The sequence below is a fragment of the Sinocyclocheilus rhinocerous genome, unplaced genomic scaffold (assembly GCF_001515625.1).
Source record: "Sinocyclocheilus rhinocerous isolate Xijiao unplaced genomic scaffold, SAMN03320098_v1.1 scaffold605, whole genome shotgun sequence".
Lineage (NCBI taxonomy): Eukaryota > Metazoa > Chordata > Actinopteri > Cypriniformes > Cyprinidae > Sinocyclocheilus > Sinocyclocheilus rhinocerous.
The window spans coordinates 2,609,144-2,629,482 of NW_015661612.1; the positions used below are offsets into that span (position 1 = coordinate 2,609,144).

General features: G+C 36.3%; 3 protein-coding genes across 8 annotated transcripts in view; 2 read left to right on the forward strand and 1 right to left on the reverse strand.

The window, feature by feature from the left end:
• Positions 1-4,283, forward strand: part of LOC107726451 (myomegalin-like) — a 69,760-nt gene extending 65,477 nt beyond the window's left edge. For 4 of the 5 annotated variants that reach the window (XM_016536038.1, XM_016536035.1, XM_016536034.1 and 1 more), the window contains 4 exons: positions 736-874; positions 944-990; positions 2,567-2,657; positions 3,618-4,180. In XM_016536038.1, coding sequence (XP_016391524.1) covers positions 736-874; positions 944-990; positions 2,567-2,657; positions 3,618-3,808 — 468 coding nt within the window. In that variant the 3' untranslated portion in view covers positions 3,809-4,180. The other variant, XM_016536037.1, reaches the window with a different exon arrangement.
• Positions 4,284-7,261: 2,978 nt separating this feature from the next.
• LOC107726490 (calcium-binding mitochondrial carrier protein SCaMC-1-like) lies at positions 7,262-15,864 on the reverse strand. The gene is made up of 10 exons (XM_016536096.1): positions 15,325-15,864; positions 14,073-14,199; positions 13,648-13,735; positions 12,253-12,364; positions 10,490-10,648; positions 9,985-10,137; positions 9,319-9,426; positions 8,942-9,109; positions 8,205-8,355; positions 7,262-8,122 (listed from the first exon to the last, which is right to left on the reverse strand). Exons 1-10 carry the CDS (start codon positions 15,505-15,507, stop codon positions 7,941-7,943), a joined length of 1,431 nt encoding a protein of 476 aa, XP_016391582.1. The 5' UTR covers positions 15,508-15,864; the 3' UTR covers positions 7,262-7,940.
• Positions 15,865-16,587: 723 nt separating this feature from the next.
• The window catches only part of LOC107726476 (elongator complex protein 3), a 19,547-nt gene continuing 15,795 nt past the window's right edge, over positions 16,588-20,339 (forward strand). For both annotated transcript variants that reach the window (XR_001638272.1, XM_016536071.1), the window contains exons 1-7: positions 16,588-16,776; positions 17,258-17,357; positions 17,447-17,585; positions 17,696-17,766; positions 19,317-19,380; positions 19,493-19,561; positions 19,738-19,892. Coding sequence is in view for 1 of the 2 variants with exons in the window: in XM_016536071.1 (XP_016391557.1) it covers positions 16,755-16,776; positions 17,258-17,357; positions 17,447-17,585; positions 17,696-17,766; positions 19,317-19,380; positions 19,493-19,561; positions 19,738-19,892 (620 nt within the window). In the remaining variant the exon portion in view is untranslated. The remainder of the gene's footprint in view (positions 16,777-17,257; positions 17,358-17,446; positions 17,586-17,695; positions 17,767-19,316; positions 19,381-19,492; positions 19,562-19,737; positions 19,893-20,339) is intronic.

Genomic DNA, 20,339 nt, shown 5'->3' on the forward strand with positions numbered 1-20,339 from the left:
ACAAACTATTGGATATAGCGCACATTTATCTAGGTTTAACGTTTAAACATTGTTATATGCTTGAACTGTTTTATATCTATAGATTTTATTTTAGGCAAGTCGTGATGATTTGAGAAGGCTAAATTGATCAAACATAGGCTCACTGTCTGCCATTGGCCGCTTGGTCGTTACTTTAAAAAACAAAAACTTATATTTAACGAACAAAAAATGCTCCAAACGTTTTTTCTAAATTAACTTAATAAAAAAACGAAACGAAATATAGGCTAATCACTTTGCCATTACATACAAAACTGAACTATTTTAATAGCTGAAACAGTAGTATAAGCTGTTTTGGGAGAAGGGGAAAAAAGACGGGCTCGGACCTGTAATTCTGATAAGCTGTCGGACACGGGCCGGGCTAGGGACTATATTTGAGGCCCGTGCCGGGAACTATGATGAAGCAGCGCTAAATATATAGCGTTATGTCAAAATACTCATTTATTTAATTTTAAATTAAACAAATGTAATCCTGATAGTATTCCCACTTTTTACTAAATGTAACTGTAATCTGAATACTTTGTTTTGTGATGTAACTGTAACGGATTACAGTTTCTAGATTTTTGTATCCTGATTACTTAACGCCGTTACATGTATTCCGTTACTCCCCAACCCTGGAATTAAACCATTTATAAAATCAGTTTGAATGTCTGTTATTGGTGTAATCCTAAAGGGTTTCTTATAAATGTGTGTGTGTAGGAGCAGTCTTTGAAAAAAGAGGTTGTCACACTGAGGCGCAAGTTGTCTGAACAAGAGCAGCTTCTCAGGGACACGATGGAGAATCTGAGGACCTCCAGTCGCACTAAAGACAACATGGAGCAATTCATCGTCAATCAGTGTGAGTTTCTCTCTTCTCTTTGTTCATGTTTATTGTTCTTCTCCTCACTTTATTTTTATTTGTATCCAGTGTCAAGAACACGAAATGTGTTGAAACAAGCTCGCTCAAATCTAGAGGTGAGTCTTTTCTATCATTCATACATGCATTTCTTTTACAACCTTAAGCATGTAGGGGTGTGCGATATCCCGATTTTTGATCGTAGACGATTAAAATGTCTCCACGATCTGCTTTTGAAGAAATATAGTATCGTGCTACAGCTCACATTCTATCAGTTGCAGTTGCCTCCATCTCAATAATACAACTCGACATACATTCACATCAAATGTTAACTCAGCGGTAGAGTTACACTCACTGGACACTGCACTTATTCGCAATCACAAAAGTACATAATTTGCATGTGTTTTAAAGCCTTGCCATTTAAACTTTTCATTCGCGCGCTGTTCTGACGTGCGCTTTTTCTGAGCGTGTGCACTAAAAAGCCTGTCAAACAGCGTCTGATTACTGGACTAAGTTATCTTTCACGTCCGATTGTGCTAATTCTGTCAAAAACACACAAGCTTTACAAATAAACACAGTTGGTTATGCCTGTATTATATTAGATGCGTGCAGGTCTTAAAGCAACAGCATAGTACTAAATATGCTGCCGTTTGTCATTAAAGGGATAGTTCAACCAATAATTACAATTCTGTCATTATTTACTCACTCTCATGTTGTCCCAAACCTGTATGAATTTCTTTCTTGTGCTGAACACAAAAGACAATATTCTTAAGAATGTGGGTAACCAAACAGTTGCTGGTCCACATTGACTTTGATAGTAGGAAAAAAAATACTATGGAAGTCACTGGGGACTAGCAACTGTTTGGTTACCCACATATTTCAAAATAACTTTTATGTTCAACAGAAGAAAGAAACTCATTAAGGTTCAAGTAAATGATGACAGCATTTTCATTTTTGGGTGAAGTATCGCTTTAATGTTAATAAAACAACAAAACAGTTAGAGAAAAATCACTCACTGCTCTTGACTGAAGAACTTTAATACAGTTGCTTTAATAAGAAGCAATGTATAATTTATACAGTAATGTGTATATAGTGTTTTACATTTGTTCATTCAATTTCTTGAATGCTATTGCTAAATACACCTACTGTGCCTGAAAAATAAAGCACTGTTTGTTTTAGTTGTATTGCCAATTATGTGTATTTGTAATGTGTATCTTTGTTTTTTTAATAACAAAGTTAAAATAATGATTTTTATCTTCGCCCACTTTGGTCTGCCATTCTTTTTTATTTTATATTTTGTTACCTTGTAAGGCTTTGTTTTTAAAATAGGGAAATTAGTTTGGCTGTACTGCTCAGACAACTTGCAAAATAGTAAAACCAACTTGACAAAGACTCGTGATAAAATCGTGAATCCTGATTTTTCTGAAAAACATTGTGATGTGATATTTTTTGCAATATCGCCCACACCTGTAAGCATGTTTCTATTTGTAAAACAAGTTTACCTGGTTACACATCCAAATATGTGTAGCCCAAATGGCTTTTCAGTGTCTCAGAATAGTTTTTAGCTGAATAGACTTTTGCGTCAAGGGAAACCCAAAGGAATCCATCAGACGATTAAAGGCTTTATCTCCGGTTCTTTCTCACCGGGTTATTTTCCTCCTTCTGTGTATTTCTATGTCTTCTGAGTTATTCCAGAAGAATGAACTCAAGATTGCCTCTCTAGGCTGCACCCCTCTCCCTTCATCCTTCTATTCGGTCTCATCCACTCCTTCCTGGTCTGATAGAGGTACTGCGCTCTGGGTACACGTGTGTGTGTGTGTTAGTGTGCATGTGCTTGTCTAGCAACACATGCATATCTGACCTAATCTCATGTAACCAGACGTCTGACCATCAGCATGAAGTGTCATCCACCTTCTTTTTCATACAGTAAAAACTGTAATAACACTTTTCTATTTTAATATGATTTTTCATTTCTTTTATATATATATATTAATTAAATATATTTTATAACTAATGTAATTTATTCCTATAATGGCAAATTTTCAGCAGCCGTTACTTCATTCGTTAGTGTCACGTGATACTCCAGACATCATTCAAATATGCTGAAACATTTCGTATTATTATTAATGTCGAAAACAGTTGTGCTGCTTCATATTTTTTTCAGAATTATTCAATGAACCAAAAATGAAAAGGAACATTTGAAATAGAAATCTTTTGTGACATTATAAATGTCTTTACTGTGACTTTTGATCAATTTAACGTGTCCTTGCTAAATAAAATAATTAATTTCTTTAAAAAAAATTGTACTGAACCCAAACTTTAAACAGTAGTGTAACTTGCACTTTGAATAGTATGTAAAAGATTTCACCTGCAGTATGAATAGAGCCTGTATCTCATTAACAAAACTCTTTCAGTAATATAAACTCCAGTTCATCCTCAGAAGCGTTTATTGTGGCATTCTGGGAAAATAAAGTGGAATCCAGCCGGTCAGATGGGAACTGATCATGTCAGTCAGCTCTTACCATTTTTGTGCGCAATATTGCACACACTGAGACAGTCAGACCTGACAATAATTTAGTCATTACAGAGTATGCTGCCCTCTCTTGGCTAAATTGGCTTGGAGTGAAACTACAGAACCAGTTTTTGTTTATTTGTTTGTGCATAATCTACTCTAATGGCACAGTTAAGAATGAATGATTGAAAGCTTCTCATCTAAGAATGACTCTTGCTGTCACTCTTTGTTCAGGTGAGGTCTCAGGAGCCTCCCTCCAGCATGCCTCCTCTCTTGGTTGGAATTTCGTGAGTCCTCACGCTCAGGATCAGCACAAATCAGTGACAGCTTCATGGCTGGCACAGGGGAGTGACAGACAGCGCCTCCTACAGGTGTCCTGCAGAACAGACTCCAGACTGAGTGCTGCTGTCTCTCCCTCTTTCTGAGAGAATCGGAGTCGTATGAATGGAGCATGTGTAGATCTATCATTCTAGATCTATCAGTTAGCTTTATTTATTATATAAGAACCACCAAAAAGCTCTCAAAGTTCCATTTGATTAGATTAGTATTATAGATGTTTGGATTAGCAATCATGTCTCCAACCAAAGTAACATCTCAAATGCGTTTGGTGTTAGGGTTTATATTGAACCAGCAACACAATTAATGTGCAATTATAATACTACTGTGTGTGCTACCAGCCAGACCTGCTACACTGTAAATGAAAGTCACCCCAAGGATGAACTGAAGACCGATGGTGCAATAATATTTCAATAAGCCTGCTGCTGTAGTCTTGAAATTGGAATATAAGAGACATGTTTGCTCTTGGTTGGAATTTCGTGAGTCCTCACGCTCAGGATCAGCACAAATCAGTGACAGCTTCATGGCTGGCACAGGGGAGTGACAGACAGCGCCTCCTACAGGTGTCCTGCAGAACAGACTCCAGACTGAGTGCTGCTGTCTCTCCCTCTTTCTGAGTGAATCGGAGTCGTATGAATGGAGCATGTGTATATCTATCATTCTAGATCTATCAGTTAGCTTTATTTATTATATAAGAACCACCAAAAAGCTCTCAAAGTTCCATTTGATTAGATTAGTATTATAGATGTTTGGATTAGCAATCATGTCTCCAACCAAAGTAACATCTCAAATGCGTTTGGTGTTAGGGTTTATATTGAACCAGCAACACAATTAATGTGCAATTATAATACTACTGTGTGTGCTACCAGCCAGACCTGCTACACTGTAAATGAAAGTCACCCCAAGGATGAACTGAAGACCGATGGTGCAATAATATTTCAATAAGCCTGCTGCTGTAGTCTTGAAATTGGAATATAAGAGACATGTTTGTTTGTTTTGTGTTATTGCCAAAGTTTGAGTCTATTGCTTTTAATGAACTAACCCTCTGCTGTGTTTTGTTCTATTAAACCTGAAGTACATTTTTTTATTTTTTCCTTTAATTTCCTTTTTTCTCTTTAATTTTCTTTCTTTTATTATTTTATTTTTTTAATGTATTTTTTTTTTACTGTTTTTATTTAACCTTTTTCTGTTTTATAATTTTCCTGTACTGGAGAGTATTTTTGATTACTGTTTAGTTTTGGTCCAAAAAAAAATAAAAAAAATTTATATTTCTATTTGCTGTATCAGTTCTTCCTGATGGGCCATTTTTATTTTTTCACTTTTTGTTTTCTTTTCTATCTATTTTATTTTACTTGGTTTGTTTTTGTTTTGTATAATAGGCTTGCAATGTCTGTAAACTGGTTCCCATGAGATAAAAAAATTATCTAAAGTTACTGAGTTAACATTACTGGGTTAAATAATTACCATGTTAAAACATGGCAGACAATTTTGCAAATTGTAGATTGTGAGAGACTGGTCATAATGCTACACATGTGCATTGCTTTAATGTTCTAACTGTATGTGGTTTTGAAAGCCTGTTGCTCTTGCATGAACCACATGAATTACGCTGTCATTTGCAGTATTTCAGTATTCCACAATAGTGCAAGAAGTCCTGGATATTCTGCTGTATATGTGTAATGATCTGGTGCCATTTTGTTTGCTTTGTATATTATGTATTTGTTTATGAGACACCTGTTTGCTGCTGTCATTAGGTCAGGCATGCACATGTTATGATGACAAGAGAGAGCCATGGGTCATTTCAAGTCAACCTTGCACTCATTGTTCTATGACAATCAAAAATTTCTCAGAGGTTTGTCATTTTGGAATTTAATTTGTTCAAAATATTGGTAGCAATGCAATTTGATTTTAAATTTCCCTTTGTAAATTAATGTAAATTGAGTGAGGGACCCTCACTGAGAACTCAAAACAAAAAGGGACAATTTAATAAAAAGGGAGTCATACACGACTCATGTATTTTTGTCTCTATTTCTTGAATATATTAACAATATTTATGTCTTAATGGCACAAAAATCTAAAAGAATATTTTCACCTCTTCATACAAATGTCCCAATTGTTGGATTTTTATATTTAAGATATTTTCTCCAACACATTGGTCTTAATAATACGTCTTATACCAACAGATGGCACAATACAGTTACGCCACATTAAGTCTTATGTCATGGTTAATACATCATGCATATTAGCCACATCACTAACGACATACTCAAAAGCTTTTTTCAGAAAATTCCTCTGTATTGTCCAGTACAATGTACTTTAGTAGTTATTCAGAACAGCTTGCCGTTTCATAAATTTAATTGAATCCAACCGCAATCAACATGCACTGAGAAATCCAGCTTTTGCGTCAGAGTTGAATAAGCCAGCTCAGTTAACTATTCCCAAGTCTTTAATCTTTTTGTCATTTGCTACACACTGTTACAAGGGCTGGCTATTCATTTTGACCTTATCGCATTGTCAAGTTTACATTATTTCAACATATTCAAATAAAATTCGATTACAACTTTAAATAACTTTTCATATATTTTAAAATTCCTGTGGTGGTCATTCTCTAGTCTTCAGTCTCACACGATCCTTCAGAAATCATTCTAATATGCTGATTTGGTGCTCAAGAAACATTTGTTATTACCCATTTTGGAAACAGTTGTGCTGTTTTTATGGAAACCGTGATCTTCATACAAATGTCCCAATTGTTGGATTTTTATATTTAAGATATTTTCTCCAACACATTGGTCTTAATAATACGTCTTATACCAACAGATGGCACAATACAGTTACGCCACATTAAGTCTTATGTCATGGTTAATACATCATGCATATTAGCCACATCACTAACGACATACTCAAAAGCTTTTTTCAGAAAATTCCTCTGTATTGTCCAGTACAATGTACTTTAGTAGTTATTCAGAACAGCTTGCCGTTTCATAAATTTAATTGAATCCAACCGCAATCAACATGCACTGAGAAATCCAGCTTTTGCGGCAGAGTTGAATAAGCCAGCTCAGTTAACTATTCCCAAGTCTTTAATCTTTTTGTCATTTGCTACACACTGTTACAAGGGTTGGCTATTCATTTTGACCTTATCGCATTGTCAAGTTTACATTATTTCAACATATTCAAATAAAATTCGATTACAACTTTAAATAACTTTTCATATATTTTAAAATTCCTGTGGTGGTCATTCTCTAGTCTTCAGTCTCACACGATCCTTCAGAAATCATTCTAATATGCTGATTTGGTGCTCAAGAAACATTTGTTATTACCCATTTTGGAAACAGTTGTGCTGTTTTTATGGAAACCGTGATATTTTTTTCAGGATACTTTGATGAATAGAAAATTTTGCATTTATTTGAAATAGAAATCATTTGTAAATTATTAATGTCTTTACTCTCACTTTTGATCAATTTAATGGATCCTTGCTAAATAGAAGTATTAATTTCTTGTGCAATGAGACATCACAACACACAGTATTAAAATACAACCTTTAATATAAACAAGAGTTTCTAAACTAAGCAAACTTTGGGGATAAAGGCAACATAAGTTCAAATAACATTTTCCAATGTATAGTAGAGATGGAAAGGAACCCACACAGAGATCGAACAAATGAAATAAGGCACATTTTGCTCTTTATGTCATAGTGTGGGATCCCATTTTGCATTGTTTCTCTGGTTCTTGTTTTACTGTGTGTATTTAGCATTTTTCACAGAACATATACAAACAGTACTGACTGCAGCATGTAAAGACTTGACTACGGCCCAACCTAACCAACCTAATTCACTTAAAAAAATTATACTCTGTATATTTAGGTATAATTACTTTATGCAAAAAGGCAGATTTCCATGTCTATCAATATATCTGTAAAACGGAGACTGATACTGTAAAACATTATAGTGTATTGGCTCACAATGGCTTCATTGATTTGGTCAGGGACGAATGTAGAATATTTTAGAAATTTATTAATTACATATCAAAGTACAATTATATATCAATGTAAACATGAATTAGGTTGGGCCCCAACCTCAATGCAAGATACCATCATTGCTTTTTCCCCAGAGGTGATATATTAAACACTTTGGTTACTGAACAAACGTTTTGTCCCATCATGGAGGGTGTTTTCAAAGAGAGGTGGTAAACATTTTGTGCGTGTAAAAACATGCAAGACATTGATCATTTTGAGATGCCTAATCCAGACCTCATGTACTCATACACCACATAGCTGATGCTGACAGCTGGGATCACTTTCATGAAGTTGGGCAGGATCCCACGGTAAAGCCCGAAAAAGCCCTCTTTCTGCATGACCTTCTTCACTAACTTGGACATGGACACCGGCTCCGATCCCTCCATAGACGCTGGGGAGAATAAAAGGAAAATGTTAAGCAAATCACAGCAAAATTTGACATATCCTGTGCATATTCTGGTCTGAATATTTACCCTGGGCCTGCATGCGTGTGCGGACCAGGGCGAGAGGGTAACTGGCCAGCTGGCCACATGTGCTAGAAATGGTCCCACAGCCGAGAAGAACCAGCACCCCTGGATTAGCAGTGTCTTTAGCATAGCGAGACAACCAGGCATTCTTCAGGGTCTGTAGAGAGAGAAAGAGTCAAAATTACATCTATTCATGTTTCATTTCAATTTTAATTTCAGTCTTTTTAGTAATCACTTTAGTACTTCAACCTCATCGTGTTTCATTTCAGTTAGTTGCCAAGGCAACATTTCTAATTTTTTTTCATCTAATATTTGTATTTTATTTAACTTCGGCATTATTTCATTTAAAGGGGTCATATGATGCGATTTCAATTTTTCCTTTCTCTTTGGATTCTCAGTTTTAGTTTTTAGTTAACGGACGGACCACCCATCAATGAGGATTACCCATTCTATTAATACTCACAGAAAACATGCCTAAAAATTGTGTTTTTGCACTTCAGATTAATAAAAAAAAAGTTTTCTGAGAAATTTTGATTTATATGAAATGCAAAGTATAATTCCAATGGTAGAAATTTATCTTGCACATAAAAATGCAAACATCTGCTGCATTTTTAATTAGGTCAAAAACCTGAAAAATGCCTAGAGTCTGAAAATATGAAGCTGATATGATATTCATAAACTGGGTATATAGTCGAACATTATAATCTTCAGGTATTTCACAGTGTTCCAGAGTTTGTACTCACCTCATACACTGCTAAATCTATTCCAGCATACGGAATAATTCCCAGGATATTGGGCACATAGCCTTTATAAAAGGCCTTCAGCCCCTCCTTCTTCAGAATCTTCTTGGCACAGTCAAACATCCCAGAATACTGGCCAGTCTTCCTCAGAGTAAGTCTGGTCTTCATTACCTACAAAAAAAAAAAATTACTACCATAATCATTTACCTTCAAATGTGCATCATGTGTCATACTGCCACTGAGAGCTACAGTTCATTTTAAATGGGCAATGTTGGAAGCATAATACATCAATTCACGTAGACATCTATATATTAAAACTCTACTCTTTCTTCAAAACACATCATACAGAATTATCCATCTCCATGGGTCTCATTTCTAACCTCCATGGGATAGATGGCTGTTTGAGCGGTCGCACCGGCCAGAGAGCCAGCCATGAACCTCTCATGTGACTGGATTTTCCCACCGTCTTTGGCCAGCAGCTTCTTATACTGTTAAAGTACAACACAAAACACATTATGCAAGACTGATTTAACATGTAAAAGCTTATCCAAACAAAACTGGGATGGGTTAACAACAATCTGTTCTCTATTCATTAGGTAAAGGAAATGCAATCTTCTCCCTTGCAATTATCCTCTGTCCTCCACGCCGGATTACTAGTCCAGGGTTTTGTGAATGACTGCTGTTAAAATAGCTCTCATTGACACGCTGCTTGTGTAAGACACTTAAGCAATGTCGCATGAGCAATTGGCCTTCGTAATCACAGCCGTGTTGTTATTCAGTAAAACAGATCCATAATCTACAAGTTAATATTGAGTAACTGACATTTCACCCAATATGATCAGTTTTTTGCTTATTTTTGCTTTATCAGGAAAAATAATAGCTCAAAGATAAAAAAGGAAGATTGTTGCAAAGAAAAATACAAAAGCGGAAGTGGTTTTCAGAGTTTGTGGGTTTCTTGGTAACGTGGGTTTCTAAGTGTCACATTGGTCATATCAGACTAGATATATAAGATGAAAGCTAGAAATATTCTCTCTTTATTTTCTCACCTGCTCATACGCCATGAACTTGATTGCAGTTTCTGGGGCGATTTTTATGACATTGACTCCATTACCCCGCCACAGAGAGGCCACGCCCCCTTCTTTAATCATCTGCTTGAACCCATCCACCAGACTGATTTTGTTGGATTTTGAGGAATGAACCTATAAAAGTATAGATTTACTGTCATTATGCCATTCAAGTAGATATTATGTTAATTACATGAAATACATTATACTATTTATCAGCCAATTCAAATTTCAATTGTTCATAAATTATTAAAGCAATCAGCTTTAACTATTTCAGCAAAATCATTTTCTTTATCAGTATTTTGTCTTGTTTTCCAATAAAACTACATTAAATTTTTTTTAGAACAAGCTACATTTATATACTTTTTATTACACAATTTTACTCTCAAATAAATGTATCTTGTTTTATGGGTGAGTACATATTTTACAACACATAAATATTGATAAGGAAAAACATTTTGAAGTATAAATTTGGGTTTAACCGCACCTGCATGAAGACTTTCATTCTGTCCAAGGGGGCAGTTCCTGTTCGAGAGACCACCCCTGCCATGCCCCCAGCAACAAGCTGCTTCCACCAGATGCCTGTGGTCTTTTCCTCCTCAGTGAACTCATCTGGAATAGTCAGACTGTCACCTATATCCAACACCTAGCACACAACAGAGGTAAAGTTAGTTACTAACCGAGTATAGTACGGACTGGAGTAACTTACTAAACCATACTTAATGACAAATAAATTACTTATTTTTATGGCTCAAACCAATGTTTGAAATCTTGAGAAAAAAAAAGGTTCTTTGTCTTAGTGTTGGACTGAAATATGAAAATAATATGCACATATGAAGAAAGGTATGAAATATAACAGTTTCTATGTGAAAGCTGCAGTAGTAAGTAGGATGTACACTGGCCTCAATGCATGTCCAACTCTGACCTTTAACCTTTCACACTGCACAGCTACTGACTCCCTGAAGATTTATCATTCGTAAGGGACAATTAATTACAACCTTTGGTGTAAGTTCCAAGTTGGTGTAACCTAATGTCATAAACACTGTCATCTTATGTAACATATCAGTACTGCATCACAGACTTACACAGCATTTTATTAAAGGGACAGACCACCCAAAAATGAATATTCTGTCATCATTTACTGTGAGTAATTTGAATTAGAAGTTCAGCTATTTATAAATTAAATGTACCTTAATAGCAGAGAGAATTTCTACCACCAAACAATTTTTATATTTTTACTTTCTATCTTTATATCATAAGATGGGGCTATAGCTCAGTGGGCCAAAAAAGCTTTGGCCTCTATGAAATAATGCAGATCAGAGGACCTACCATATCTACATCCATCACATATACGGCCTCTTCATCCTCAAAATCAATGATGAGCCATTCTCTCTTGTGCTCCTGCAGCAAAGCCATTCTGATACTGTGCTGCCAGCCCGTCTGACACCAGCCGTGGATGCTGACAACTGCAATGAAGACCTACTGCTTCACCTGCTCTCCTCACAATATCACTTCTTCATCTTTGCCCAACCTCACTGAGCTTCCATCAGTGCAGCAGTCAGATGACGAGCGCATTCAGGGCTAATCCCAGTACAGGACAGTCTTAAATTAGCTTCGCTGCAATTGGCTGAGATGACTCAAGCCGAACTTGCACTGCTCAAAAATCAGAAAATCACCCAGTGACTGGCTTATTTTAAGTATAAAATTTAAGTTACCCTGAAAAGACTTCAGATAAAAGATGCGGACAACCACAAACATTGTATTATTTTAATTCTAAATAGTAAAAATTGGGCTTTGGTTTGTGTTAGAGGTAATCAGTAGTATTTATAATGAGCTTTACTTAAAGTATATAATATGTCCTTATGCATATAGCGTAAATGTGTGCGTGCAAGAGATGCTAAGTTGTCTTGCACTTTGAAGAAATATTTGTGTCACTTTCGTTAACTCTCGACACTTAATCAGTTAAGAGACTCCTTATCCTTCCTGGTCTCAACACTTTTCCCATGATCCCCCAATACTCCCCTCTGACAGAGGGATATAAATGGCTGGCCAAGCTGATTACAGGGCTACCAAACTGTGTGGTTGACTAGACAACTGAATGGGCGTCTGACCAAGCTGATGACATGTGACCGCTTGACTACACTAAGCAGAGCCGTCATCATAGCATCTAGTGATCATTGTAACTGATACCTGATTCAAATCAGATGGTAATGCATGCAATATGTGATATAATGATTGTGTGGAACTTACAGTTGAGTGTTTCCAGTAGCGTATGATTTCCTGAAGGTTATCTGCTGGGTTGAAGAGGAAATGCTCCTTCCATTCATTCCAATCCACAGTCATAGTTCCATCCGCATCAATACTGGAGGACAAAGGGTCAAATTAGATAAGACATGTGAATATGGATTACAATGTCCTATGTGATAAAGTTATACTAGGGCCTAATGGGTGAATCTCAAAAAATTGTCAGCTGAACAGGAAAGGCTATATAGAATGTTTTTTTCTTTATGTAATACAGTATATGAGTACATATATGTAAATAAATATAAAAATACTAAGCTTATTGCTGTGACACTTATATCCCATATCAAACCACTACTAATCATTTTCTGCATAACCATAGAATTTTCCAAGAAACTCTGCCCTTCTCTGCAATACTTTACCAGCGAACTAATTAGATTAGTATTTCACAAGCAAAGAAATTATACAAGCATATTGTGTACTTCTCTAATTACTGACAACACAAATGTGCATAAATGATTAAAGGGGTGGTTCAGTGTTTTTTTTCTAGGCTTGATTGTGTTTATGGGGTGCAGTCTAACATGTGTTAATGCTTCGTTTAAAAAATAAAAAATAAACATTATTTTTCACATAATTTACCTTTATTCCACACAGCTCTGTCCCATCTCTGAGAAACGGGCTGATCTTTTCCTGTTTTTATGAAGCCCCACCCTCAGAAATAGGATGATCTGAATGAGAGAGAGAGAGGCCGAGCAGGCGACGCGAGGAACAGTATTAAGAACCACTGCTTTAGAACATTGATTTTGAAACTTGTGAATCCATTAGAATCGTTAGAAGACAGAATTGCGATTCATATATGAATAGATTTTTACGTGCACCTCTAGTTTTCTCTTCCTCTTCTCTAAAGCAGCGCAGCATGGCCTCGCCCCCTTTGCTGCCTTTTCCTGAGGGCGGGGTTTATCTGGGTTTGTGATGTCACGAACCCGGGAAGTAACTCGTTGTAGTCCCTACCAGCCGTTTTTGTAGGCATTAAACTGCCAGAATTTTAAAAGACGATATCTCCGTTTGCATTGAACTTTCAGCTTCGTAACTTTGCAGATATTGTTTATGCTCAAACAGCAACATTACACACTAACGTAAAAAAAGTGAAATCGCAATGAACCACCCCTTTAAAGGCCTATTTACAAGTTAACACTATGACTTCATCACTACATTAAAGCAAATTAAATTTGTATCAGGTGTGTAATATTTTGCATTTAAGTGAGTGTAATCTTTATTGTCCAGTCAGTTATTGGCTGCTTTGCTATAAATGAAATGAAGACTTGGATGGGTTTTGATCATGGTCTGAATAGACTTCAATTTTTCATTCATTTCATTCTTGGTGTGAGCAGGCCTTAGGAGTACCTGTGGAGGATCTTCTCTGCATCTCGATCTGTCAAGTTTAAGCCTAAGTCTTTAAGTGACTGCTGGATCTCTTTGGCATCGATGCGACCTGCATATGCAATTAATGTTGTTAATAAATGTTTATTTGGTGATCAACAAAAGCAGAAGGTGCAATGACAAGTGTTTCCATTTGACTCTAAATTAGCATGATTAGTGGATGTAAGTAAGACTTTACATTACTGGATGTAAGACTTTAGGTCAAACTCATTTATATAGCGCCTTTCACAATATACATCGTTTCATGTTGTTGTCTATAATGCTTTGATGCTTTAACATAGAGTGGTTTTAGGGTACAAAAGATCCTATGAATTTAATGGTTAAAACGGATTAGTGGATTAGTCCTGAAAAAAGGAGAGCAAAAAACATACAGTATACTTCAATCTTACCATCCTGATTTTTGTCCAGACTCTTGAAGGTCAGTCTGAGTTTTTTCTCGTGTTCTTTCAGATACTTTGAAAACTCCTCAAAGTCCAGCCCTTCATCCTTATCAGTGTCTCCAGAGGCAAACATTTTCTGTAAGAGAGAAACAAACACAGTCTATGAGGTTCCTGGAAAATGTGCATCACCGAGTACTGAACCTAAACATAAACATTAATATTTTTGCACATCGTACAGATTCTCTGGAAACAATAATTTCTCAACCTTATGCTAGATTTAAGAAAAAGCCCTTTAGCCCTCATTTCATGTTCAAACAGTCAGACAAACCCAGCTCAGTTTGTTCTGACATCACTGTAGGTTTTAAAAACACTGCCACCCAGTGTTGTCATTTACAGTGGGTACGGAAAGTATTCAGACCCCCTTAAATTTTTCACTCTTTGTTATATTGCAGAATTCACACTTCTACAATGCAGAAATGTAGGTAATACAAATCTAAAAAGCAATTCGACAAGCAAATTTCTCTCCAAAATCAGCATGGACATAACAAGAAAATCATTAGAATGCATCTGTGTCACCTGATGAGTTTGCAGGCACACTCATTGTCTTTGAACTGATAGTGAGTCTCATTTGCTTAGGCGAGGTGTGGTTATATCATCTGTCTCAGGGGTAAGGAATGCCAACGGATAATGGAAAGTAGGTTTTATATGAGCATGAGCAGTATAGAAGTGTCTTTACACACCCTTCTGCTTTAAGTGCACTTCCTTGCAAAAGACAGGAAATGGCATTACCTATATGTGATTGGAAAACCCTATCTGAAAGAAAGGACAGCTGGGGGAATGTTGAGGGCGGCAGATCTGTTATTTCCTGTAGTCAAAATTAGGTGACTATTTCTATGTGCAATAAACGTAAAAAGCATGATTATATATACTCCTAGGTTACTTAAATATTACTAGAGGAGGAGGAAGAGGTTGTGGGTTGGCACTAAATGCATAATTTCCCCATCATATCTTTGAACTACTGTTTATAGTATTTTACTATAAGGTTTAGTTTAGAAGCATGCATTATTATCTGCAATATTACATCGAACAAAATGGTGTTTTTTTCTTAGTACTACATTTCCCTAGCATGCGAACAATATCGGAACCCAACAGCCTGTCAACGTGGTTTATTGGGTTATGCGGTTTATACTGCACCTAATACCCAGATCTACAACAAGCGAGTCAACAACAGAAACACAGTGAGCCAGTGAACTGGAATTACCTGCGCTTCTCCTTTCCCCATAGTGAAGCCCATAGCAGCCAGGCCCGTCTTGAGCTCAGAAACATCCACCTTCCCATCTTTATTAGCGTCTAACTTCTCAAACAACTCCGCGAAAGTTTTCGTGTTGTCCTCCTCCAAACAATGCGATTCGGTTAACACGAATTTCCTTATAAGCTGATACATGATGAAGTGCGACGTACGGTGTATTTATATATTTTTTTTTTTTTTTACCGCACGCGGGATCCTTGAGATTGCAGGGAAACTGCGGAAGAACAGCAGCAGATGTTGCCTGGCACTGGAGAAAACAGACCCTCCCTTAACGTCTTGCTCCACTGTGTTAGACTAGAGTAATCATACTTTTATTGCCACTATCGCTTGAAACTCAACACTGTATCAGGTTTAAAGTGTAGACTTTCGTCCGAGCTGAGCTGAGAAGGAGGGACTAACATTACTAGAGTATTTGCCTGCGGTTCCTCCTCGTTTTAGACGGACACACCCAAATGTACACACGCTCAAGAAGTGTTTTTTTTCTTCTATTTGACATACTGCCAAGAATTACTTAACAGAGGTTGCATTTAGTAATTCATGCTCAACTTCCCATTTTTCATGGCACTATATGGACTGTAATGCGACCTATAGTCTACTCGCAACTCATAGATAGATAGATAGATTATTATTATTATTGCTTGCATGCTAAAAATGTGCAATGCATAATAGTGGTCTTAATATGATACAATTAGAATATTCAGTTTAGTGTTGCACAGCTGTAGAAACAAATCCCTATCACCCTAAATATAGCGAGTTACTACAGTAGCCAGATATGAATGGGATAAATATAGCTTCAAAAGACTGCATAGCTATTATTATAATTGCAGTACATGTTGGAGAATCAGATATCAGTCGAGGCATACACACTAGCCAAAGCCTAGTTGATGGCAAGAGGCAATTTTTAAACATTCACGATACTTTACTGTGTGGTTACTCTATTACAATTACCCTTGGTGCTCATAACAATCTCTAACGATATTTTTCTTACAATATAATTTCTATATCACTAAGTATGTGGGATATTTATTAAACAATAGCCCTATGAGACAAAATGTCTCTACTACAGATTGTCTAAAGACTCTCTGAACACTAGAGGTCCTCCAGTGTGTTCTTCAGAACTGCTGTGGCTATAGCTTTGTCCAAATACCCACACTTGCGGTCTTTGCACTTGACCACTTGACTACTTATATGACGTAAGTGCGTTACAACTTTACGACAATCGTACTACATGTGTTGCTTTACGACAAAGCAATCGCTTTACGGAAGGGTGCAGCATGTTCGCTGATGTTGACATTTTTATCCGTAGCTTGATGATATAACTAACAACAAGTTTGAGTGTTTATCATATACGAGTTCTGGATTATTTGTAGCTTGTTTCCAAGATGGGAAAACCGAAAAAGAAGAGTAAGTATTAACTGTTAATTTTATACAGTACGTGTTCTGTTAGTTGCATGATGTAATGTCTAATCTACTAAGACTTGGGTATTGTATGTTTTAACATCATATGTAAGGGAATGTTATATTTTATTTTTATTTAACACAAGCAGTTTAGTAAATGTTCGTCACTGTTAAAATGACAATGTGACAAAAAGTTAAAGTCATGTGAATGAATACTTTTTTTGTTTGTTTTTTGGTTATGTTTCGTTAAGGAAGCATTAATTTGGAAGTAACTACTAATGTTTTCTTATTACTTCCAAACAAAAGTATCTGTCAGTATATATGTTTGGAAAGCATTTGGGGTTAGATGTAAGTTTATGATAAAAAGTTGGAACAATCAAAGCTGTCAGTGCATCCAGAGTAACTAGTAGTTAACAGTAGGGACAGGTGTCTGAAACCTGCTTTCTGCTGAGAAAGAGTACGCATTATCTGTCTGTGTCCTCATCAGGTGACTTGAGCCGTGCAGAACTGATGATGATGACGATTGCAGATGTCATCAAGCAGTTGGTTGAGGCCCATGAACAGGGAAAAGATATTAACCTTAACAAGTCAGTGCATTTTTAAGTTTCAGAAACACAATTGGAACAGTTTTTTCTCACTGGAAAATGGTAAACTAAGAGAGCTGGTGTTTTTATAGAGTCAAGACGAAGACATCAGCCAAATATGGTCTCCCTGCACAGCCACGGCTGGTGGACATCATTGCTGCAGTGCCGCCTCACTACCGAAGAGCCTTGGTGCCCAAACTTAAAGCCAAACCCATCCGTACTGCCAGTGGGGTTAGCATGGCTTGTTGGCCCTTTGCTATTTGTATTGGGGGTGGCGTAAAGATATCATAATGTAGAAATTAAACTGCTGCACAGACTTTGATTTTATATTTCTTTTGTAGATTGCAGTTGTCGCTGTGATGTGCAAGCCTCATCGCTGCCCACACATCAGTTTCACAGGCAACATCTGTGTGTGAGTATGACTGAAATAATGTGTCCTTGTATTTCTGTTACATTACCGTTCAAAAGTTTGGGGTCGGTAAGATTTTTTTTTATTTTTTTTTTTTAAAGAAATTAATACTTTTATTGAGCAAGAATGCATTAAATGGATCAAAAGTGAGAGTAAGGCATATATAATGTTATAAAGTACTTTTATTTCAAATAAATGATGTTCTTTATAACTTATTGTTAACTTTTAACTATTTATCAAAAACAAAAAACAAAAAAGTTTTTTTAATCAAAGTTTCTACAAACATTAATCAGCCCAACTGTTTTCACCACTTATAATATTAACAAATGTTTCTTTAGCACCAAATCAGCATATTAGAATGATTTCTGAAAGATCATGTGACACTGAAAACTGGAGCTTTGCTATCATAAATAAATTACATTTGTATTGAAATAGAGAACATTTTAAATCGTAATAATATTTCCCGCTATTACTTGTTTCTCAACCTTATGCTAGATTTGGATATGCTAGACCTTATGCTGGGTGGCAGTTTTACTGTATGTTTGATCAAAGAAAAGCTGTTCTTATTAACATAAGAGACTTCTTTCAAAGACATAAAAAATTCTGATCGACCCTAAACTTATTTTTAAACTTAAATTTATTCTTTCAGCCCATGCTTTTAAATGAGAAATTCTACAACACAAGCGATTCATCGACTGAAATAATGTGTCCTTGTATTTCTGTTACATTACCGTTCAAAAGTTTGGGGTCGGTAAGATTTTTTTTTATTTTTTTTTTTTAAAGAAATTAATACTTTTATTGAGCAAGAATGCATTAAATGGATCAAAAGTGAGAGTAAGGCATATATAATGTTATAAAGTACTTTTATTTCAAATAAATGATGTTCTTTATAACTTATTGTTAACTTTTAACTATTTATCAAAAACAAAAAACAAAAAAGTTTTTTTAATCAAAGTTTCTACAAACATTAATCAGCCCAACTGTTTTCACCACTTATAATATTAACAAATGTTTCTTTAGCACCAAATCAGCATATTAGAATGATTTCTGAAAGATCATGTGACACTGAAAACTGGAGCTTTGCTATCATAAATAAATTACATTTGTATTGAAATAGAGAACATTTTAAATCGTAATAATATTTCCCGCTATTACTTGTTTCTCAACCTTATGCTAGATTTGGATATGCTAGACCTTATGCTGGGTGGCAGTTTTACTGTATGTTTGATCAAAGAAAAGCTGTTCTTATTAACATAAGAGACTTCTTTCAAAGACATAAAAAATTCTGATCGACCCTAAACTTATTTTTAAACTTAAATTTATTCTTTCAGCCCATGCTTTTAAATGAGAAATTCTACAACACAAGCGATTCATCCTATAGAACGGCATAAACCTTTTACAGTACATATTCCATGTGGACCTGCATCTGGTTCAAGCAGTTAGCATTGTGTTGTCAGCTGGTGGTATAGCTTTTATGAGCAAAATATAATGATAAATCTGGTCTCAGTTTTGATGTAGATGTAGTGTGTATTTGTTTTCATTTGCTCAAACAGCTACTGCCCTGGGGGTCCGGACTCAGATTTTGAATATTCCACACAGTCTTACACTGGATATGAGGTAATTATCCTTCTGTATCCCACTGCAATGCTATCATACATGTTTTTATGAGTTTTGCACTGATGTTGTGCCATACACTTCATTTTGATTGTCTATTCACCCTCTTACCCAGCCTACGTCAATGAGAGCCATCCGTGCACGATACGATCCCTACCTCCAGACTAGGCACCGAGTAGAACAGGTGAGTCATCTTCACTGTTCATATTCATAAGCAGCATTTTTGGCATACAGTTAAAATCATAAGCTACTTAATGGTTTTGATTTTACAGTGTACATCTGCAACGTTGATGATCCTCTCATCTTTTCCACTCATTAGATGGTGTTAATGTCATTATGCTGCTGTGTTTGCACATCTAGCTTAAGCAGCTGGGTCACAGTGTGGATAAAGTGGAGTTCATTGTGATGGGAGGCACATTCATGGCTCTGCCGGAGGAGTACAGGGACTATTTCATCCGTAACCTCCACGACGCGCTGTCAGGACACACGTCCAACCACGTCACTGAAGCTGTCAGGTACCAGTGCCACATAATAAACTTGTCTATGACTGATAGAATCAGGCCACCCTTAATTATGAGTTTCGTGGCACAAATTTCTTAGCGCCAGGAGAGGGCAAGGAACAGTCCATCACCAGTCGGTGACAACATTCTCTATGGCATAATGTGGTTGTCTTTGTAAGAATTAGTTAGTATATGTATCATCAAATTAAGTTTGAATTTATATTTATATATATATATATATATTAGTGATGCGCGGATGGCGGTTATATCCGCGGGCGCTGCGGATGGTCAGTACCTGGATGGGAGACCTCCTGGGAAAAACTAGGCTGCTGTTGGAAGAGGTGTTAGTGAGGCCAGCAGGGGGTGCTCACCCTGTGGTCTGTGTGGGTCCTAATGCCCCAGTATAGTGACGGGGACACTATACTGTCAAAAAGCACCGTCTTTCGGATGAGACGTTAAACC

Excerpts from the sequence above, each read along its gene's own strand:
- LOC107726490 (XM_016536096.1), bottom strand. The coding sequence starts at position 15,507 with ATGTATCAGCTTATAAGGAAATTCGTGTTAACCGAATCGCATTGTTTG. Across the intron at positions 8,356-8,941 it reads TAGATTTAGCAGTGTATGAG|ACCCTGAAGAATGCCTGGTT; the intron begins GTGAGTACAAAC and ends CTCTCTCTACAG. Across the intron at positions 8,123-8,204 it reads CACACGCATGCAGGCCCAGG|CGTCTATGGAGGGATCGGAG; the intron begins GTAAATATTCAG and ends TATTCTCCCCAG.